The sequence below is a fragment of the Tupaia chinensis genome, unplaced genomic scaffold (genome assembly GCF_000334495.1).
Source record: "Tupaia chinensis unplaced genomic scaffold, TupChi_1.0 Scaffold142652_1, whole genome shotgun sequence".
Lineage (NCBI taxonomy): Eukaryota > Metazoa > Chordata > Mammalia > Scandentia > Tupaiidae > Tupaia > Tupaia belangeri.
The window spans coordinates 122,595-146,647 of NW_006202498.1; the positions used below are offsets into that span (position 1 = coordinate 122,595).

The window sequence follows — 24,053 nt, forward strand, 5'->3', positions numbered from 1 at the left end:
CAGGAAGCCAAACAGCTATAGCCATCGATGATTAGTCCAAGAATTCTTCACTAGCCACTTCTCCACTTGGCAGGTCCTCAGGGGAATTTGATGTTGGCTAGATATGGGAATGGATGTTATAGCAGTTCTGACTGAAATTAAAAATTGCCCCAAGTTTCAAGTAGCTCCACAGGCAGAATGTTTCAGTAACAGAAACATATACTTAGGGGACCTGGATTTTTTCCTCTCAAGACTCCACCTTATTGTTAGACTCAGTTGCTGGTTTCTAGACTCTTCAGTGTTCTTTCTTACCAGGATACCCCTTTAAAGTGGCTATCTGTGCCAGAAAATTTTGTCCCTCACATTCCCTTCTAAAGTGAAAATGGTAGTGTAGAAATCCATTTTCAAGAATTCTCCCAAGAAAACTCATTTTGAGTGTTCCAGTTCAGAGACAGTAGACACCTTAGGGGGAGCTGGTACCCTTTGATTTTTCTTCTGAGACATCAAAGAAGGAAGATGGTTGGTTGCATTCGGTAAGAGTCTCATATTTGAGAATCCCATGTTGACATTCCTTTATTCTCTATTAACAGAACACATCATCAGGTCCAGCAGCAGTGACTTTCAGTGCTAACACACTACTCCCTAGACTGGGATCACACAGGAAACCCACGTGTGATTTCAGATCTAATCCAAAGGTCAGACACAGTAGTGTGCACCAATAATCCCAGAGACTCAGGGGGCCTTGAGACCTTCCAGGAACTTATATAATGACATTGCAATATATGTGATCCTTAATAACTGACATAAAGAAAAACATTTAATGATTCAATGTAAAATGCAGGCCCATGATGTAAAATGCCCAGAGTTACCAAAGGCTCAGCCAATTCACTGGAGCCAGATCTAAAGTTGGGGCCTATCAGTCCAAGATCTGGAGGAGGCCAAACGTTCTTGTTGTGGCTGGCTGGGAAGCCTTGGAAAAAAAAAATTTTGACCCCACATGAGAGGTCTTGTGATGAAGCACAGAGTTCTGGCAAGGGCATGGGTCCTATTTGAGATGGCAGCCTCCAGTGAGTCTCCTGGATTTTGGCATCAAATGCTAGGGTTCAGAGTATGACTCAGGAGGTACCATCTCAAGAGAAAAAGAAAAAATTATTGAGAGAAACAGCACCCCGGGGTCTGAAGCCAGAGGTGTTTCAGCCCACTCTGCCAAGGAGAGGTGATAAATTTATATCCTGACCTGAGTTTTAAGCCACCGAGTCTGGGACTCAAACTGAGATTGACTACATGTGAGACCAGTGATGCAACCATTATGCCATTTGCTGTTCCCACTAATTATTCTGTTTCTATATTTCTTTTTCTTTTTCTTTTTCTTTTCTTTTCCTTTTTTTTTTTTTTTTTGAGATGTTTTTGCTATAGGGCGTGTGCATTCACCAGAAAGACAGAAAGTGAGAAATCACCCCCAAGGGAAGATGGCCATGCTGCAATCTCTTCTCCTCCATTCTCTTCTCGGGATCTTGGGAATGCAGGCACATGCTCCCAGCGTGAGTTTGAGCCACCGGGTTTGGGACTTGAACCATGGTCGACTACATGGGAATCCAGCTACATAACCATTATGCCAACTGCTGGTCACTCTTTTTCTATATTTCTATGATAACTTCTCCCAAAATATTTTATTCACCTTGAACGTATTGTTGATATTTCCATTTCCTGGGATATGACTGATTGCTTTCCTGTTTGGTGGCGTTAGTGAGAAAGATACCTTTTATATGGATGGCACACATGAACTGTTAGATGAGTAAAGACAGAAACACTGATCAGAATTATTCAGATGAACTATGAAAATATAGTAAATTGTTTTATTTTAATGCCTTATCTCTAATATTACCAGTTCACATTCTAATACCAATAATGTTGTGCATGTGGAAAGGTTTCTCTTTACTGATAAAAAGAAATCATTAGGCATCTCCTAAATATCTTCCCAGACATATAGGAATGTAGGATCTATTGTATCTGGAATTTTTTTTTCATTTCCCTAACATCATTTGAATTCACCTGACATTTGTGCACTCCCAAAAAAATCACCATATTATGAGTCAGAAAAACACTTAAGGCTAAAAGAAAATAATGAGAATGTGCAGATAGTGAGGTCAGGAATAGAATATTTTAGAGCTCTTAATGTCTGTGTGTCAGGAAAGTGAAAGAGGGAAACAACAAAGAAAGACTAGGACATACTCATTATTAAGGACCTGCTAATGTCTAGAATTTATAACTAGGCTAAAGAAGAAGCATGGGAAATTTGAAAATAGGAAGGAAGAAAGATGTTCTCATTAAACTCTTTGTGACTATAGTCAACAGGATAGCTTCATTCTGCCCTTTGCTAAACTTAGGAGGGTCTAATCCCTCTTTTTTTTTATTCTTATATTCCCAAATTTGTGGCAGAAAAACAAAAAACATTTTGCAACCAAGAATATAGCGATTGCTGCACATCCCAACAGGAACCCTATTACATCCAGAGAGTGGTACTGGAACCAGGTGAGGTCATGGGCAGCTGACCGCAGGTGCTTGGCCCCTTTGTGGCGCATGACAAACTCAATCCAGAAGACTGCCCGATCCAGGGGCTTCATTGGTTGGTCATGATGAATTCTTGACAATCTCATAGCATTCTCTTTATATCTAGAATGCCAAAACACATAGAGAAATGGAGTTTTTGGGTTGTTTTTATTGGAGTACAGGATACACGGCATATGTCAAAATCTAAAAGCTTGTTGAGGAAATGACCAATTCTTTTAGTAGCATAAATTTTGTCATTGGCATAGCATTTAGTAGATATATGGAGAGATAGAAAAAGAAATATGTTCCTAGCAAGTAGGTTAAAATAAAGACGTCTCCTAGGAAAAACATCATAAGCCAATTGTTATGTTAAGCCCTATTTTTCCAAGAAGGAAGTTTGATACTATATGAACTTTAGTTTCCAGGACTATTCCAAGACCACAATGGTGAGTAACCCAAGATTGTGGAAATATATCTATTAAGAAATCCAAAAGCATTGTCTCAAACATTTTTGTGGTATTATGGATAACAGAATCAATGCAGGTAAGCCCTTAATGCACCAGTACTTACGAAGGATCATTAGTAATCGTTCTTAAAGCTCTGAGCAAATCTGCACTTGTCATTGTGTTCCAGTTCACCTCCACAGCTGCTCCTTTGGCCTTCATGTTTGCAATGTTATCAGGCTGATCAGAAAACAAAGGAATTCCCACCATTGGGACTCCATGGTAAATAGCTTCATAGATCCCATTTATTCCACCATGAGTGATAAAAGCTTTGGTTTTGGGATGACCTAGTTTGAGAATTAGTTAAGGAATGGGTGAGAATTTCAATATAATGTATTTTAGAAATTCAAAAATGAAAGAGAAAAAACAAAACGCAGGATAACTCTCTGAGGAAGGGAACATTTTGTATGAAAGGTAAACGCATGAGGCACTGTTGCCACAGGAAATGATTATCTTTGGAAAAGGAGATATTCTTTCTTTATTGCTTGAAACTCTTAAATGAAGAGAGGAAAGCATAATTCTAAGATTAATGACCAATTCTTTAATTGTATGTGCTTTTACCTTGGAGTTAAATAATAAATTTTAACACAGTCGAAGCATTTGTTGAATTTGTTAGCTGTTAAGCAATTATTTAATTTGTTCTTATATAGTCTTACCAAGAAGATCATTCTGTGGAATCCAATCATAGATCCGAGTATTGGCTGCTAATGTGGCTGGTTTCTTTCCACTGTATCTCCATAAAACCTGTGGAAAGGATGCATGTATTTCACAAGGAAAACAACAGTGTCATACCATGTGTGGTCATAGAGAATTTCTAAATAAATCCCACTCTACTTCAGGTGATCATTGCAAGAAGAGATTGCAGAAGTACTTTGTGAATGCTAAAATAAATAGTATAACTATTGTCCAATATCAGTTCAAAGCATCCATGGTGATCTTACGAGAGAGGTTGAAACAAAGACGTACTGGACAATCAATCAGCATATGAAAATTAAAAATTATTATATTTTCATGACCTTCAGAACTTTTTGAAGTAATCAGTATAGATCTTAAGATTTCAACTCCACAGTGTGAGGTAGCGGCTATCTGTTTTTATTTCTATTTCATTACAAATGACAACAAAGTAAAGTCATTTCCATAATAACAGCAAAGCTCAGTAGGTCAAGTGGTCAATTGTGCCTTAACACACTATCATCTCATAAAGTTTTACTTAACACCGGTGACTGTTGCACTAAGTAGAAAATGAAATTCAGATTTTAAATGGAAAGCCAGACCAATGCTTTGCTTATAGCCCCCTACCAGTATTTAAGGCTGTTCTGACCTTCTGTGGAACCTGGGCGAGGGCTGAAGCAATGAGATTGGCCTTTTCATCTGTGAGGTTATATATGAACGAACCCAGGGAAAACACCAGAATGCCATCTTCACCTGAGCTGTGGACAAACTCTTCCATTTCCTGCAAAGAAAATATTCTCTGTATTTCAAAAGTGTAGTACTAGAGAGAATCAAATAAAGCTTATTTACACTTCTAAAATGAAGATTCAAGAGTTTTCAGAGGCATACTTAGATGATCTCTATAGTCTGACATGTATAACCATCTAGGCTCCTTAAGATGTCTGTGAATAAAATAAACAACTTAAGTACATGATCGCTGATTGCCAAAGAATCACCAGAGAAAGCATATGATCAAATCATCATACAAAAAGTTTGAGTGATAAAGGGGCAAGTTTTTTTCATATTTTGTGGCCACCACAGTCTAATAACTGAGTTTGCTTGCAAACTCATAAAAAGATCACTTGAAAGAATCACTTATATTATATGTGTCAATTAGCTGATAATGTGAAATTACCAGCACAGTGGTTTCTCTGTATTAATCATCATTATGTGGATCTACCTTCCTTTTAGATATTGCTTCAAAATAATTTTCATGTGTATGTATGTTTGTGTATTTGTATAAAGGTTGGGAGTGTGGGAATAGAGTAACTTGTCATGGGAAAGTAGAGAGTGATAGAATTATCACCTCTTTTTCAGTGTCTTTAGCTAGATAATGGTTCATTATGCCACAGCTTAATAAAATGTGAATTAAATCTATAACTAGTAAAAAAAGTGGCTGGTAAAAATGATATTCATAATTTTGAAGTGAAATTTTATTCATTAATACATATATTACTATCAAAAGACATCAATAACCTTCCCTCCCAGAATACCATTAACTCTGCAGCCTTTCTAAAGGGAAGGCTGTTTTGCTCATATTTTGCTCATATTCTCATTATACATAAAGGGTTTTCTCTTTATTTTCTATTGATATAAAAACAGTATCCTTGCTATAGTTAATTGCAGTGAATTCTTGGTATTCATGGTAAATGTAAGTTAGATTTCATTGTACCAGAAGCAGTGCCTAATCAATATTGACTTACTTTCAAGCCCTCTCTGCCTCCTCCTAATTCTTCAGTGCTTTCAATCCAGATATCTGAATTATGCACAACTGCCTCCTGGCAACCACACCTTTATGGCACAGCTAGATACAACTTACTTGGCCTGCTCTGCTGACCCTCGAGCCCCACAGAGTCTGTGCAGATATACCATAGTGACCTCCTTTTAGTAACAGGGTGACTCCACAGAATTTGTGACTACTTGCACTGAACCCACTGATTACAATTCCTCACATAAAAACCACCTAGCTATCACTTTCAGCCCCAAGAAAGGCATTGTCACACGTATCTCTCATACTGTCTTGCTCCCCACCCAATGGTTAAATGTGCATATTTTAGAGAATTCTCTCTTTCCTGTTGTCCTTAGATGGTTTGCTGATCTCTGTTCTCTGGGAATGTAAGTAATATACTACTTCTGTTATTTCTTGTGTTTTGTTGCATTGTCTCCTCTATATCTCACCTGATTGACTCAAGTGAACCTAACATCTGTCTTGGTCAGAGTCTGACAGAGGACTATTCTTGTAGGAACAAAAAGAACAGGGTTCAAGAACCACAAGAGTGTCTTCCTGTGTAAACAAGTTTCCTGTGAGAGAGACACCTGGTCACAGGTTACACCCTTAGAAATAGATTATCCACCAGGAAAAAAAAAATCTCATGAAAGGCCATCATAAACATCCACAACTAAATACATTGTAGCCCTAGTTTTTAATCACTTTTGGTAGAGACTTCAAGACTGAAGTTATAAAAAACCCATATCTTACTAAGTTTTACTTCTTAATACTAATTCAAACATTACTTGCACTCCATATTTTTTTCTCTGAATGATATGGAATATGTTATCCATTTACTTTTCCACTCCCAAAGAACCTGATATCAGGCTGGCAAAGAACTATAAAACTAAACAGTTGGGCAACTCATACCCAAGATCTCTACTTCATGCTGATGATTTGGAATCTTTCTATTACTGTCAGCTGAGATGGAGGTCAAGTAGTTTTTAGAAAATTCGAAAGTTCCACTGGCTTTCCTAAGTGGATAATCACAAAACAGAATACATCATTTTAGTCTCAAAGTAATTTTATCTGCAAGTATTTCCTTTTTTGGTAGAAGCCATCTTCATCAAATATAACGTCAGAATGAAAAACCAAGAGTCCACCTTAATCTCTTCTCTTCTCTCAACAATTACTTCCTGTCACTCACTAAATTGCCAGAAACACCCCTTAATAAGTCACAGAAAACATATGTATTTGTTTGTCTGCCATTATGATAATTGCAGTTGTTTAAAACCCCTTTATACTTGTGAGAAAGATTTGGAAAGTCTTCTTAGTGATCTTCAGGGCTCTCAATTTCTGTTGCTCCAATCCATCATCCATTCTATGGTAATGCTAATATTTTAGAATGCACTTCAGTCACATCACTTTTCAGCTTAATTCTTGTTGTAATGCCTAAAAGACCTATCCAGTAACATAGAAAATGGAGTTCCTGTAACATAGAAAATGGTTATGGAATGGCAAACTGAAGCCATTCAGCACCATGTTTCTGTTATGAAAGCTGTAATCTTTCAAGGAAAAGTAGGTATAGCTTCTTAAAGTATATAAATCTATCAACATAATAATTCTACCTTAGGTAAAGGTTTAGCTGGTTTGCAGTGTAATCCTCCAACAAATTGAAAATTTGGGAAGTAAGGATGAGGAAATTCAGAATCCCAGTAAGTTCGCATGAGCCAAATTTCAGCCTTCCCTAGAGTCTCACATAATGTTGTAGGTCTTCCTGAAGAAAACAAATAATAGTCACATAAAGAGAATTAGCAAATCATTTAAATGGGAAAATCGAACTACTAGTTTTCTGAGAAAGTATCAAGAGAAAATTAAGTTTAGTTCTTTAGAGTAATATGGCATCTAGATGTCAAATGAAGGGGATAATACAGTAATGAGAATTAAAAAAAAAAGAAATAGAAAAAAGGAGGGATAATTATATTAAAGTATATTTTCACAATATAAATAATATTATCAATTCTACACTACAAATATACTTACTATTCATTTCTGTCACTCAAAATAACGTGTAGATGACAGTTTAGTCTCACAATACCTTCACTAAAAACTTCTCAATAATTTTTAGCCTTCAGTGAGAGAGAAATCTTTGAAAGATCCCACCGATATTAGCCCACCTTAACTTCCTCCATTACATTCTGTCACTTCAGTTGATGAAGCAGCATTTTATTACTAACAATTCCCTGAGCAATTTCTCTCCACAAGGAAAACTTCTTTGGATTGTGAGGAACACAAATACATGTTTGACTATTACATACTTTGACTGTTACATACACTAGAGTTTTGTGGCCTTCAGGTGATGTATTTTGAAGATGGACACATTTTAAGTTTAATTTTAGGCTGTTCAGAGAATGACTAATTGTAAACAACCAAGCCAATCATTTTTATTTACAAAAAGGTTGTTTTGTAACTCAGAAAATAGAGAAAAACTCAGATGATAATGTTTTTCTATTTACAGCTAGTGGTGATAAATATAGGATGGGAAGCCTCTTTTTAGAGAGATCATATTTTAGTGTTTTAAGTTATGGTTCAAAGTCATAAAGTTTACTGCCTTTAATTTAATAATGCATACTTATCAATGCCTTTTTTTTTTTTTTTTTTAGATTTTTGCTATATGGCGTGTGGAATTGCTAGAGAGACAGACAGTGAGAAATCACCCTTCTGGAGGGGATAGCCACAAAGTAATCCCTTCCTCTCCATTCTCCTCTCAGATGTTGGGAATGCATACACACACACCTGGTGTGAGTTTCAAGCCTCCAGGTCTGGGACTTGAAGTGCAGTTGGCTATGTGGGAGGCCAGCACCTTAACCACTATGCCAATGGCTGCCCTTCAACAACACTCAGTTTTAAATTCTAAGATGTTAGATTGGTACTATCTCAACTTGCAAGCAAATATATCTATCTCCTCTAGATGTCTTGTTTTCAGTGTCTCACATGCTGCCTGAATTGCCAATCCTAGGGGGTATTAATTTACATGTTCTTAAATCTTATTTAAAAAAAAACTGAATTGAACAATTAGGGAAATTCTATATTTAAAGGGTTTGTTCACAAATAGAAGTATAGAGATAGACAGAAGAAAAAGAATGAAATAAATTTAAGTGTACAAATATCCTTAAAGAATATCATGTCTTATTAAAAATGTTATACTTAATGAATCCTGGAATAAAAACAGTGATTTTTAAATGGACTGATATTCTTTTTCCTATAGTTATGTACATATAGTTGATTTATATTCATAATGAGTGATTCTATAAAATATGTAATAATCAATATTACAGTATTTTGAAATATCAAATAAATATTGTTATTGAGTGAATCAAGCTACCCAATGAACATGTGAGGTGGTTTCAAAGGATCATCACAGGTTGCCTGAATGCCTAAACAGAACAAACTTTTGTTGACACTAAAATGTCTTTCTGAAAACTACAGATCAATAACTTTGATGAATATAGATGCAAAAATTCTCAACAAGATACTAGCAAATCACAGCAACATTTAAAAAAAAAGATTATACATCACGACCAGGTAGGCTTTATTCCACAGATGCAAGGGTGGTTCAATATAAGCAAAACTATAAAGCTAGTACAGCATATTAACAGAAAGAAAGATAAAAATCATATGATCATACCAATCAATGAGAAAAAGCGTTTGATAAAATACAACATCCCTTCATGATTAAGACTCTCAGCAAAATTGGCATAGAAGGGTCATTCTTCAATGCAATAAAAGCTACTTATGAAAAACGCATAGCTGGGACCAGCAGTTAGTATAATGGCTAGGTCGCTGGATTCCCATGTAGTCAACCATGGTTTGAGTCCCGGACCTGGTGGTTTAAACTCACGCTGGGCGTGTGTACGTGCATGCTCAAGATCCCGAGAGGAGAACGGAGGAGAAGGGACTGCGACATGGCCATCCCCTCTGGGGGGTGATTTCTCACTTTCTATTTCTCTGTCTCTCTCTGTCTTTCTGGCAAGTGCACGCACCCAATAAGAAAAAAAAAAAAAACTCTCCAAAAAAGAAAAGAAAAACTAATGCATAGCTAACATCATACTAAATAGGGAAAAGCTGAAAACTTTTCCACTAGACAAGGCTGCCCAGTGTCACCACTCCTTTTTAGTATAGTGCTAGAAGTCCTCGCCAATGCAATCAGAAAGGAGAATATTATAAAACTCATTCAAATAGAGAAAAAAGAGGTGAAATTTTCTCTATTTGCATATGGTATATGATTGTATACATAGAAGACCCACGGGTATCCATGAAAAGTCTCCTGGAAGTAATAAATGAATATGGTAAAGTAGGAGGACACAAAATCAACGTACAAAAATATATAGTATTTCTATACGACAATAATCAGATTGAAGTAGAACTGAAGAAAGTTATCTCATTTGCCATAGCCACAAACAGTATGATATACCTAGGAATAAATCTCACCAAAGAAGTGAAAGACCTCTACAAGAAAAACTATGAAAATCTAAAAAAAAGAAATTGAAAATGACACAAAAAATTGGAAGGACATCCCATGTTCCTGGATTGGAAGAATTAATATAATCAAAATGGCAATTCTATTCAAATTAATATGCATGTTTAATGCAATCTCAATCAAATTACCAGTGACATTCTTCATATATTTAGAAAAGACAATCATAGAATATACCTGGAATCATAACAGAACCTGTATTGCCAAAGCAATCCTGCACAAGAAGAGAGGAGTAAGAGACATCTCACTTCCTGACCCCAAAATATATTACAAATTTGCAATAATCAAAACAGCATGGTATTGGCACAAGAAGAGACATGTAAAACAGAAAAGAGACCTCAGAAATAACCCCCAAAACATACATCCAACTGATTTTTGAAAAAGGGTACAAGTCAATCCAGTGGGAAAAGGAAAATCTCTTCACAAATGTTCCTGGAAAAATGTGTGTCCACCTGCAGAAAGTTCCTGGACCTCTATCTCTCACTATTAACAAAAATAAACTCAAAGTGAATCAAAGATCTAAACCTAAGGCCTCAAACTATAAAATGACTGCTGGAAAATACTGGGGAAACTCTCAGAGACATTGGGGTAGGCAAAGAGTTCTTAAATAAGACCCACAAAGCATACAAAATGATCCCAAAAATAGATAAGTGGGATTACATCAGATTAAGAAGTTTCTGCACAGCAAAAGACGCAATTAGTGTTACGACAATGCTCATAATGGGAGATTATTTTTATAAACTATGCCTCATATAAGAGACTGATAACCAGAATACACAGGGAACTAAAGCAACTTAACAGAAAAAAAAGGGGGGTCAACCCAATTAAAAGATGGGAAAATAAATGAACAAACAACCTCTAAAAAAGACGTATGAACAGCTAAAAAGCATATGAAAAAATGCTCAGCATCTCTTTTCATAAGGGAGATGGAAAATCACAATGAGATACCACCTATTCCTAATCAGAATGGCAACGATTAAAAAAATAATAATAAAACATGATAATTGCTGTCATGGCTATGGTGAAAGGGGAACTCTCTTCAACTATTTGTGGGAATGTACATTGGTCCATCCACTGTGGAGAACAATATGGAGAATGTAAATTAGTCCAGTCACTGTGGAGAACAACATGGATGTTATTCAAAGATCTACAAACAGAACTACTATATGATCCTGCAGTTACACTCCTGGGTATCAACCCAAAGAACAAGAGAATGCTCCATTGGAAAAGTACTCGCACATCTATGTTTATTGTGGCATGATGGATTGCTAAGACATGGAACTAACTCAAATGTCCACAAACAAATTAATAGATTGAAAAACTATGGCACATATACTCTGTAGAATACTACTCAGCCATAAAAAAAAAAAAACAAAAAAGATCCTGAAATTTGATAGAAAGTGGACAAATATGGAAGATTTACTGTTAAGTGAGCAAAACAGGCTATGAAAGAGAGACATTGTGTGTCTCCACTTAATATATACCAACTGTTCACACTCTATGGCAGAAACTGAAAGATTAGAGGATATGGAAGCACAGAAAATTCTTATAGTGACTTGAGACAGTGTAGGAAGAAGGTAGGAGAAGGTGGAGAATGTGAGGAAAGAAATTAAGGAGAAAAAGAGAGAAGCAATACATTTATGAGACACAAAAAAAGGACTGTTGTCTGTTGTTGATAATGTGTATAGTATTCTAAGCTGGACTGGTGTGAGGTATATTTGTGTTGGGCAAATTCACTTCCCAAGCCAAGTGATGTACCATGATTGAATGCATAAAATAAATTAAAACAAAACAAAATATTAACAACAATGAAAAAACAAGAGCACAACAAAAATCTCACATTCATAACCATTGGAAGTGCATGTGCATGACTTTGAGTGTGTGAATGCACTTGTGCACATATGGAATGCTGTGAATTGGTGATTTAATTATTGAATTCAGAATGGTACCGAGGTATATCAGGACATAGAAAATAGGTATTAGCCAATTCCTTAATTAGATGCTTTAATTTTGAAGTGTAATTCACTATAGTAAATAAAGTCCATGTATTCCTGAAAAAAAAAAAAAGATGTCTTTCCCTCTTTTATTCTTCTTTGATGGCATTGTTTTTCCTCTATTCTTTATTTAAGTCTTCTCAAGGGGCTTTAATTATAATGCTATTATATCAAATATGGTAGTGACATATTTGTGGTTTTTGTCCCTTCAATTTATTTCTTAAGAGATAGTAAGGCCAGGATTCTTGTATTAGTTACTTATCTTTATAGAGTTAAGCATGCTGGGTCGTACTTACACACTATTTACTGAATATTGAAATAGATAATTGGAGCAAATAGGTCCATGTAAATTCAAATTATATCTACAGCTGAGAATTTTTTATGTGGTTTTCCCTTGCCATCAGTTTTGTAAAACAACTCTATCTAAACAATTCCACTAGAATTGAGCAAATTAAATTTGACAATATTGGGACCAGCAGATGTTGTAATGTTCACGTTGCTGGACTCTCAGGACCCAGTGGCTTAAAACACAGTGAGTGAGTTTGCATGCATGCCCAAAATCCCAAGAGGAGATTGGAGAAGGGATTGTTGTGGCATGGCCATAACCCCCTGGGGGGGTGATTTCTCACTTTCTGTTTCTCTGTCTCTCTGGAGAGTGCACACCCTCTAGCAAAAATTTCTCTTAAAAAATAGTCAATATTTTGTGTGTAAGATGGTCTTTTATTTCTTTATTCAGTATCTGAATACTTCTCAGATATAGTTGGAATGAAAATCTGCCTTAATCGAGCAGCTCAGAACTGAGTGTATGACAATTGCGAAGTAAAATAATCTTTTAGGTAAAAAAACAAGGAATAAAAAAAAATTGAATATGTGTACAACAGGATACAAAATATGCTATTTTTTACTACACAATACTCGCAATGTTATAGGGTTTTCTTATTAATTCTTTAAGGTTTTTTTTTTCAATCAGTCCAGAAATTCATACACTCAGAAACATTTCAATGTGAGAAGACATAGTGAAATTGGCTAGAGAGAACTTTCTGAAAATGATTCTGAAATGTATGAGAGCTGAAAATGCCAGATGCCTTGTATTAATAGAAATAGTTAAAACTGAGACTAACAATCAATGATTCTAAAAAAAATGTGTAGTTCAAATGGAATGGTTTTAAAAATATATCAAATAATCATTTTGTTAACGTAGATTGTATTTTGGCTTATTACTGGTGTTAGGCAAACAGGTTATTTTATTCTTACAACAAATATTATATTCTCTTTAGCAAGAACAACTACGTCTTTCTCTAATAGAAAACTCACTGTACAGGACTACATGGACTATCCTACACGTGACAAAAATTTTTCTATATTTCTTTTGACAACAAGTTGCAAATGAAGAGTCTCTTACCCAAAACTGTACTATAAAACTGTTTCCAGAAATGAAAGTCGTAATACTGTATCCATAAGTTAAAGAACACAAAAGACAGTGTATTTTTTACTCTTTCCAAGAAGGTCATTCTGTCTGTTAGTCCCACCATGTGAACAGGTACATAGGAAGGTGGAGATGGGAGCTTCCCACAGTATTTCTCTATATTGCCGCCAATGGAGGACTTAAGTGTGATCACAAAAGGAACTGCAAGCAGCTCAGCCAGCAGTTCCCCACAGGGTACCACAGGGTCTATGATCATTACGTCATAGTTGGTTTCCTGGAGCTTCTTCATGAGTGTCTGATTGTAGACAACACTCTCACACAAAAGCTTAAATTGTTGATTATATCCAGCGAAGAAATTATTCAGTTTTATTGCTGACTGCCAGGAAGGTAAATTTGGTAAGACGTTAACAGCTAGGTCCATAAATTTTTTAGATATATCATCTGTAAATTCTTTGCCTTGTGGCACATGGAACACCTCAAAGTTCAGTGCAGAAGACTTCCTGTAGTCAATGAGGAAAGTATGTGAAGGAATTATCACTGTCACCTCATGGCTCCTCGCTATGAGTTCCTCCAGAATGATCTTCAAATTAAGCCAATGGCTCATGTCGCAGGGCCACACCAGGACCTTTCCACAGAATCCACAGCCAGCACAGCAGAGTAGCAGCAGAATCATAACCCACTTCTCAGACCCCATGATGGTGGCACCTTCAAGCACTGCTCTGCAGAGGTTGAGTATTTTCTGAAAACAGAGTTGAAATACAGACACTCCTAAAATAGTCAAAGTTAATCATTGCAGATGAAAGGTCACTGGTTGCTTAGAAGTTGAATGTTTATTAAAGGACAAAAACATAAATGCAATGTGTTGGAGAAATGTGGTTTCTTTTTATAGATACTATAAATAAAATACTTGAAAGGAATATTTTTGTTATCTAGAATGAAAGTGAGGGAAATAATATTTATTTAAAGTTAATATTGAAGTAATCTTAAAGCTAATATTTTTAACACATCTTTAAAGTTAATATTTAACATGAATATACACAAACATGCTTAAATCCGTTTTACACAAAGCGTGGTGTGTAGTGGCTTAGGAGAACATATTTCACATTCCTTGGCCTTATCTACCAATTTACTAATAATACAATGCATATTGGGACTATTTTGTCATATATCACATGATTAGTACAAGGTGTTAAGAGTTCTAGACAAAAATTTACCATTATACCTATGTGGAATAATCATGAAAAGCTTTAGTAAGACAGATTACTTAAGAGATGCAATGAAAGCCTTGCTGTCATTTAAACAGAGAATTGTAGAAGGAGGTATTTCACAATGGTTAGAAGACTATGAAAAGCTAATGAATATATTAAAAGCATTTCAGTGAGTATATATTAGAATATTCTTATTCTTAAAATGTTGAGGACAAGAGGTTAAAGAAGAAAATTGTTTTGAAACTTGAAACCTTAAATAGTCTCCAATGACAAACTATGGGGTGAATTTTAATTTATAGTAAGAAAATTATTTGCTCCACTTTTAAAGAAAGACAGTCATGGAGATTAAGTTTTTTCTTAAGAAAGAAATTTTGGTAGCTAGATTGGCATGTAAAAGGAAGACATTAAAATTATGGCAATGATAAAAAGAATACACCTTAGAGTGGCATCATAACAGCTTGAAACCTGAATTAGTGATCATAAACACAAGAGATTTGTTTAAAAGTGTGTGAATACTAATTATATCTGACGCTGAAAAAAAAATGAAGAAATTGTTCAATTTTATCACTGACTGCCAGGAAGGTAAACTTGATGTTAATGGCTACGTTCATACATTTAGCTCCATAAATTCAGACACTTGTTCTGTCTAAATGAGTACAGAGCTGATAATGTAGCAGGTAAAGTACAAGCCAAAAAACTAGCAGCAGGATTAGAAAAGTGTATGATCTTCCTGACATTTTTTTCTCATGCAGTAATCAATCTAATGATAAGACAACTCCATGTAAATGTTTAGAAAATATTTAAGTCTTTCAATTCTAAGGTTTAAGCAAAGACATAATGTCTCAAGATACAAATGGGTAATCATTCTTGCATCTACTAGTATCTCTTCCTTCAATTTCTTTTACATGCACGTACAAATGTAATTAAGTGGATGTAACAGGAAATGTAATAAACAATTTACATCCCTTAATAAATGCTAGTGCTATAGGAAGAGCTGTAAGTCATAATGGTAATATATTTTGCACAAAATCACATATTAATAGGTGAATTTTTTAATAAAATAAATAATTTTCTCTATGCTGTGTGATTCTGGATCACCAAAACCTCTGCTGCAGATAGCTTAAACTTTATACTGGCTCCTTTGTCAGAGATACACTAAAAATAAATAACTCTGACTCATTTTCTCTACCATGAATTGCAGTCTGTTCCAACCCCCCTAATTAGAAAAAACAATGCTATCCATTATATTGTAGTCTTGTTGAAAAAAAGCTCCCTTATTACCTTCCCATTTATTTATTTATTTATTTATTTATTTATTTATTTATTTTTCTGGAGAGGTGTTTGCTATAGGGAGCATGTGCTTACCAGAAAGACAGAGAGAGACAGAGAGACAGAAAGTGAGAAATCCCCCCCCCCCCAGTGGGAATGGCCACGCCACAATCCCTCCTCCTCCATTCTCATCTTGGGATCTTGGGCATGCACACACACGCACCTGGCATGAGTTTAAGCCACCAGGTCTGGGACTTGAACAATGGTTGACTACATGGGAGTCCAGCAACATAGCCATTATGCTAACTGGTAGTCCCTACCTTCCCCTTTATAATGGTCCATGGAACCACATGGAAATCTTATTTTGGCAAATCACGCTCATAATTTTGGAGAAATAACTAATTCCACCTCTTATTTTAGCTGATCAAAAGGAAGAATTTCAGGACCCATTTTACAATTAGTTGACCCAACTGCTAACTCATCCAGCCCACTTTATTCCTCTTTATGGAGTATTGCACTTCCCTTCTTTCCTAGAATCCTCTCCCATGGTAACTATTCTAACCATTCTGACTATGGATCTATGATGTTAACCCATAATCCCTCATCTATGTTATGAATTTGTACAACTCACCAATATGTGCCTTTTATGGGACAAACCCTTCCATTTAAAAAATTGTCTTTTATTATAATACTATTCTGATCAATGGATGGGATTCTTCCTGAATCACATCAAAACATTACCTCCTTAAATGTTCCTTTTGTTATACCCCTTCTGCAACAAACAAATTTTCCAGCCAGTCAATTTATCTAGACCTTTGGCTAAATCTTTCACAAGTTCTTGAGTAGGTCCTTAGCTGCTATAGGCTCAAAACTTTTCTTTTTCTTTCCTTTTTTCTTCTTTCTTTCTTTTGTCTTTTCTCTTTCATTGCCTTCATTATTCCTTCAATCATTATTATTGCCACAGCTACTCTCGCCTCTGCTTTACTCATGGAAATGATACATACAGCACAAATGCTTAATCGAGTAATGACCAATTTTATCCAATAAATGATTGAACAAACCTCACTTCTTATCTATAAACCCTTGTAGGTGCTATTAAATGGCTAAGTGAAATACAAGATGCTGGAATTACACAACAACCCCTACAATGGGATTGAGAACACTGTCATATTTGTGTTACTCTTTTGTATAATTGTTTTATGCACTCCTGAAAAATTGTAAAACATTTACAAGGAGTTTTTCATCTAGTTTGTCCATCTGGGTTACTTATTTGTAAACCTCTCAAACAAACAAACAGACAAAAAAACCCCACAACTTTTCTTGTTCCAAAAGGAGACTCAAGTCTCTACTCTTCAAACACTACCAAATAGCTTCAAATGGATAAATCCTTCCACCTGTTTCAAGGCATTCGTTTACAAACATGGACAATTGCTGCTACGAGTATTTAAATTTGTCTGTTGTCTCTGTCGCCTTTCTAGACAAAGTCAGTAACAAAAGACTGCCTTTTCTACTTACCTTCTGCTCTCCGAAAACTGCCCAATCTCTGCTCAAAAAAAAAAAAAAAAAAACACAAAAACTAAATTAAATTTAAAAAGGAGGAATTGAGAAAGAACAACAAAAATCTGTCACTTACAAAACTGCATGGATAAATAATTTCGGAGGTGTCCCTTTGGTAGCTCCAGTTTAGTCAGAAGGGAGATATCCAGAGCTAATGAACATTTATCACTTAAAATATTATATAGATAAACTGTAGTGCCCTGGTCACGGAATTCCCAAAAAACCACAAGGAGCCGATTCCGCTGTAAGCACCTGAAGGTCGTTTTATTCGGGCTCGAGCCAGGACTTTCAACTTACTGACACAGCAGGTCAGAGTTGAGAGCCCCGGTGTTAGTTGGGCTGGGTTTTTATTTGACTGTTAAGGGGGAGGTTGAGGGGTGCTGAGGAATGCACTCACACAGCTATCCATTGGCTGTAGATTTCAAGAAGCACGTTGTCTTTTACTGATTGGTCTTCAGACCATTAAGTTGGACAAGAAAGTTACTTCAGATCTCTGGCATTTCTTTTGTTCTTCTAATTATGACCCTCTCTTACTTGAGATGGCACCGAGTCTCAGCAAGGTGGGTTTAACAAAATGGAGTTGCCCTCCAAAGAAATGGAGTCACTCTGGTCCTTCATTTCCCCCTTTTCCAAGTACATAGTGAAGCCAATCATGGATCCCTGTTATTGAGCTCCATATGGTCTCAATCAGGGATGGGCTGATTTTATGGTCTCCAGTTGCTGGACATAGTTGTTCCTGCACTGGAGTGCCTGGTCGGACGGCCTGGGCCAGTGTTCATGGTATGCAGTCACCAGGCTCAATCACTTACAGGGAGACTGTGACACAGTGCTTTTCAAGACAATGCAAGCAGTTTACAGAAGCAGGACAACACTTAGGTACTTAATGGAAATAACAAAATTTCTTCAGAAAACAGAAACTATATTATTTTTTTCTTTGGGTCTCTTTAAACATCTATTAAGGAGAGTTACTTTGATAGTGCAGTGCCTGATATACTTGAGCTCTAGATCTAGAGGCCTTAATTATTTAATATTTAAGGCCTTTATCTGTCTCAGGAGTCAGCCACAACCCATCCTTTTTCTGACCATCTGATTGTGGAGCTGCTGAGCCACATTCTTGACAATGTCTGACTTGCAGTCAGCCTCTGGAGTGACTAGAGCAGGGCTGCCCCTCTCTGGTCTCTGAAACATCATCATAAAAGACCCTCTTGGCCCATCTTTATGGACCGAGGCCCTGGTGAGTCTGTAGAAGCAATCCTCTTGGCTTTGGTGTGACAGACTCACAGGCTAACTTTATAACTATGTGAGGTCCCATCTAGACTTGTTGGAGGAACTCCTCTCTTTTAGTTGTTTTACTGTATATAACATTCAAAGATAGCACAACCAGCTCCAGAACACTAACTTGATCAATCCCTGTAACTCTTTCTTAGATTTTTGTAATATAACTCAAACATTCAACAACATGCTTCACATCTTCTAGTTTTTTTCTTTTTCTCCCGTTCTGATATAGCCATTCTATTTTCAGACAAAACTCTCACAGTAAAAAAATTTTTTTTATAAAAACTTTTCTTTTTAACTTTCTCTATTAGAACTACATTTTTATGGCCATAACCCTTCTTTCAGTTTTTTTTTGTTTTTACATTAAAAATTGACTTAATCTAACAGAAAAGTTCAATTATAAACATTTATTTTATTTATATTTATTTAATTTTATCTATTTATTTAAGTTATTTTTTTTTTTTAAAAAAAAAGCAAAACCAGGCTAGTCTCACATTAGTAGCTTCATTTCATCTAGAGACTGAACTATTAGACACCATGGATTTTCCCAATGTCCCCTAAGTTTTTTCTTTTCTTCTGGGATTTGATTTTCCTGGGAGCCTTGCCTGAGGGTTTTAGGATTCACCCATGTACAAGCAACACATTTTGAGACAACACCATTGATAAGGCTATCTAGACTAGGCACGCTTTCCCCCCACCCCCTTAGTTTAGGAGGAGAAGGACAGAATCTGGGGTGGCTACAAGAACTTTTATTTGGTGGGAACCAGCAGTTAGCGTAATGGCTATGTCGCTGGACTCCCACATAGTCGACTGCGGTTCGTGTCCCGGACCTGGTGGCTTAAAACTCATGCCGGGCGCGTGTGCGTGCATGCCCAAGATCCTGAGAGGAGAATGGAGGAGAAGGGATTGCGGCATGACCATCCCCCCTGGGGGGTGATTTCTTGCTTTCTGTCTCTATGTCTCTCTCTGTCTGTCTGGCGAGCGCACGCGCCCTACAGTGAAAATCTCTCAAAAAAAAAAAAAAAAAAGAACTTTTAGTTGGTGATAGAGATGTCTCCCTTCCAGCTGGGTCTTATAATTCTCTCTCTTGTCACAGGCAGAGACCTGTTTCCTACTATTTGTCCTTATTATTATTATTATTATTTTTAGTATACTTTTGGAAACAATCTTAACCTCTTAGACAGAAATTAATCTTAGTCATTTTAAGGGTTACCTGAGGCTTGTCTAATGTTGTCAGATGTCCAAGGGGAGCCGGTGGGGTCTCAGGCCCCATCAATTCTCAATTTCAAAGGCCAGCATAGACTCCAGAAGTCCAGAGCTCCTTCAGAGCTCAGTGCATTCTGTCTCATCTTTAGTGATCATTTCACATTGGAGATAAGGCCCCACTGGAGGACATGAGGATGCCAGTCATGGGCATTGTTCAGTGCCCAGGCTGCCCACATTAGAAACAGAGTTTTGTTTTATTTTATTTTCTGAGGCAGAGGCTCTGATCTGGGCCGTTTCCAGACCCTGCCCTCAGAGTAGTTCCCAGCCTTCAGGATTACCACGAGTGACTACTGGGTGAGAGTTAAGTCAAAGGTTAAGGTGCCCTATCAATTTTATTATAACACTTCTCTGAGTGATTTGGAAACTTTTCTGATATCTGTTATGAATGTCTCTACACTGAGAAGTGAACCTAAGTTTCAATAGATCCTGCAAGGAGTGGCTGAGTATACTGTCAGCAAGACAAAGTCCAGTGTACAGGTTTTTTTTACAAGGTATCTCCCTTATTGCTTATACAAAGCTCTACCTGGAGAATGTAGTCTCAGTCTAAATGTTTGTTTTCTAGTTAAACCTCTTTCTTGATTATTTAACTAAAGGGAGAGTCCAGTTGGGGAGAGGCCTGACTAAAAGAAACAGAAGTACAAAAAGGCAAGGGGCTGGGTGACAAGGCAGTTTGGAGCTCTAGCCTTGTTTCACCCCAATTTTATTTTTTTTTGAGACTCACCCTATTAAGCTATTAGACAGTAGTTTTTAAGCTTTTGTTCTAGATACATAGGCCCAATTTTTAATGGCCACAAATATTTATCTTTTTTTTTAACCTTGGGAAATTTGATGTTTTAAAGGAAGTATTAAGCTTGCCACACATTATTATTATTTTTTTTTTTTGAGAGGTTTTCGCTATAGGGCGCGTGCGCTTGCTAGACAGACAGAGAGAGACATAGAGACAGAAAGCGAGAAATCACCCCGCAGGGGGGATGGTCATGCCGCAATCCCTTCTCCTCCATTCTCCTCTCGGGATCTTGGGCACACACGCACATGCGCCCGGCGTGAGTTTTAAGCCACCGGGTCTGGGATGCGAACCGCGGTCGACTACGTGGGAGTCCAGCGAAATAGCCATTACGCTAACTGCTGGTTCCCAACCTTGTCATACGTTTATTTTGAGCAAATTTTTTATTTTTGGCAATCCTAAATTTTACCACATACCAGCTGCTTATGAACATGTACAAACAATAACAAAATTTGTTTAACAACTTTCTAATGTAAAACTGAACAATTTTACTAATAGGCCCTATTAATATTTTTTTTATAAAATTTAATGACCAATAATAGGAATAACTAAAGCATATTTGCTTAACAATAAGAATTATAAGGAGGACCTCAGAGGGAACCACACAATAATGTTTCTGTGAGTCCATGTTTAACAGTGGATTTATATTCCTTTACACCCATTTTACCTCTTTAATTTAGGTGCATTGCATTGGCTACTTAGTATGTAATTTTGTCAAATTTTTTTTTACTTTTTTTAAGTCAATTTTGGCTTACTAGTTTAGATAACCAATCAGTTTACATAGAAAATGAAGATTTTACCCAGTTAAATTATTAGATTTTTTTAAGAAACCTATACTTGTAAGAGTACTTTTTTTTCACCCTCTTTGTGAATTTCCTTAAGGACATAACATTAGGATTTTAGCCATAGTTAATGCTCTGACAAAAATTTACAACTGACAAAGAAATTTGGCTATATATGCCAGATTAACATAATTGTCTACCATTAACTCCTGGGTATCTCTAATTATTTTGGAACACAATGCATATATAGGTGTATAAGTACATAACATTTATACATATATCTCCAATATAGTATCAAGAAAATTAGAATGACTTAATTTGACAATGCTTTCTATTTTTATCCAACATATAAATAATAAGCCTGATTAATTTAACAACTCCCCTTTTGCATGTTTCAGGGGCCCTCTGTAAACATTCCAGAGTTACTTTGAGGTCAGAGATCCTCTGTTAGCACTAAAACTAAAGCAGAGAAAGCTAGTCATGAATTCATTTCCCTATTAGATACCACTATGTAAAATGCAACATACGACACATAAATACCAGCTGTTTCACTAAATCAACCATATTAAGATAAATATGATGTTGTTTAATTAACAAAAACCTAGACAAAATATATGTTGGAAATTGTGAAGACTTTCACTTATTAATTTTTTTTATTACACTTGAAACCTCATTTACTAAAGTTATATGAACTTGAGCATTTAGACTAATTTGTATGAGCGTTCTTTTTATATACTAAATTGAATAGAATTTTTTAAGGTCCTTTTTTTTTTTTCTCAGACATACAACATGCAGTACATAACATGACAAATTACAGGTATAGATGCACACACACATCAGGACTATTAGAGCCAATTTCCCAGGGGTTACTTTGACACTAATACTCATTAGAGTAACCCTTTTTGAAATTTAATTATACACTTAAGTACAGTAGAAAATGGTAGAAATTTAACTTTTTGTTGCCTATACCACTAGAGTTTTTATCACATAGATATTCTTAATATTTTTACCCCTTACTCACCAGTTTGTCTTTACTGAAGCAGATAGAACAGGACAGGAACACGCAAAGAAATGCTTCTGGAGGTCTTACAGCAAAAACTCCACAGACTTTTGGAGGAGTAGTCAGCGTCTCTGGTCAGCTGCCAACAATCCCGAGAGGCCAGGGCCCTGAGAAATCCCAGGTGGTGCCTCCCCTAGAGCAGTCCTGGGTAGTTGGCAGCCAGGCCAAGTGAGGCCACTCTCTCTAGGATACCTCACCCATGTACCAGACAGGTATGCGATCTCACTGGGGCCTCTAAATCTACTCAGCGAGAAATAAAGGGACATCCAGACATAGCCAAGTTTATTGGAGTTTATTAAACTGGGAGTGACTTGGTGATTTACAAGGACAAAGGAACAAAGTGAAGGGACTTCAGGGGTAGGGTTTTTCCTTCTTTAAAGCAAAAAAACAAAAAACAAACAAAAAAAAACCCAAAAAACTTTACAGAAGTAAAGCAAGCAGGTTAATCATTCCTGAGGGCATGTTCTGATCACAATGGAATTTTATTTTTTTTGGAGAGATTTTCACTACAGGGCGCGTGTGCTCTCCAGACAGACAGAGAGAGATATAGAGACAGAAAGCGAGAAATCACCCCGCTGGGGGGATGGTCACAGCGCAATCCCTTCTCCTCCATTCTCCTCTCGGGATCTTGGGCACGCACGCACACACGCCCGGCGTGAGTTTTAAGCCACCGGGTCTGGGACGCGCACCGCAGTCGACTACGTGGGAGTCCAGTGACATAGCCATTACGTTAACTGCTGGTTCCTCACAATGGAATTTTAATGGCTCCACTGATTCCAGACATGGCAGGCTGATCACTGTCTGTTCCTCGAGGCACCTGGAGTGGGGCTTCTGTTTCTTAATGCCTAGACTAAAGTTATGGGCCCTGATTTGAACATCTTTGAAATGGTCCGTCATAAGCATCCGAGGGGAAGTCTGAGTCTGTCTCATTTCCATCAGAAAAATGTACACACCAACAGAGATAGGTAATAAACACACAGACAAGACAAATGCGGCTGTGCAGATGCTTAAAAAGAAATTACAGTGGGACTACGGCTCACGCTGTGCCATGGGAGCGACCTGCTATGTCTCCTCAGAACTCAGAACAACTAGGGGCACTCCATCCCCTCCTGAGGGGATCTAGAACATAGATTGGCAGCCTGCCAGCGTGTCTGCTAGGCCAATTCCAATCTATTACAGAGTTAGGGCCCTCAGAGACCGAACAGGACAAATAAAGAGACAAAGGAAACACACTCACCAGCTGTCGACCCTCCGGATCAGGGGTCTTGAGGGTCTTAGGAATCCTGGACTAGCCCCCAAATGTAGTGCCCTGGTCGCAGAATTCCCAAAAAACCACAAGGAGCCGATTCCGCTGTAAGCACATGAGGGTCATTTTTATTTGGGCTCCAGCCAGGACTCTCAATCTTACTGACACAGCAGGTCAGAGTTAAGAGCCCCGGTGTTA

At 36.9% G+C, this 24,053-nt stretch overlaps 1 protein-coding gene across 4 annotated transcripts; it reads right to left on the reverse strand.

Annotated features, from left to right (window-relative positions):
• Positions 1 to 1,799: 1,799 nt before the first annotated feature.
• LOC102499014 (UDP-glucuronosyltransferase 2A3) lies at positions 1,800 to 22,693 on the reverse strand. 4 transcript variants are annotated; one of them, XM_006163575.3, is made up of 8 exons: positions 22,571 to 22,693; positions 17,401 to 17,428; positions 13,385 to 14,147; positions 7,080 to 7,228; positions 4,354 to 4,485; positions 3,689 to 3,776; positions 3,100 to 3,319; positions 1,800 to 2,652 (listed from the first exon to the last, which is right to left on the reverse strand). In XM_006163575.3, exons 3-8 carry the CDS (start codon positions 14,100 to 14,102, stop codon positions 2,373 to 2,375), a joined length of 1,587 nt encoding a protein of 528 aa, XP_006163637.1. In that variant the 5' UTR covers positions 14,103 to 14,147; positions 17,401 to 17,428; positions 22,571 to 22,693; the 3' UTR covers positions 1,800 to 2,372. The 4 variants fall into 4 exon arrangements, with proteins under 4 accessions (XP_006163637.1, XP_014437648.1, XP_006163639.1 ...); XM_014582162.2 differs by lacking the exon at positions 22,571 to 22,693 and adding an exon at positions 17,519 to 17,754; XM_006163577.3 differs by lacking the exon at positions 17,401 to 17,428.
• Positions 22,694 to 24,053: the final 1,360 nt, after the last annotated feature.

Bases quoted from the DNA above. Each gene is read 5' to 3' on its own strand.
- LOC102499014 (XM_006163577.3), bottom strand. From the start codon at position 14,102: ATGGGGTCTGAGAAGTGGGTTATGATTCTGCTGCTACTCTGCTGTGCT. The intron at 7,229-13,384 runs GTAAGAGACTCT...TGTTTTCTTCAG, and splicing joins GTTTTATAGTACAGTTTTGG to GAAGACCTACAACATTATGT. The intron at 3,777-4,353 runs GTCAGAACAGCC...TCCTTTCCACAG, and splicing joins TCGCCCAGGTTCCACAGAAG to GTTTTATGGAGATACAGTGG.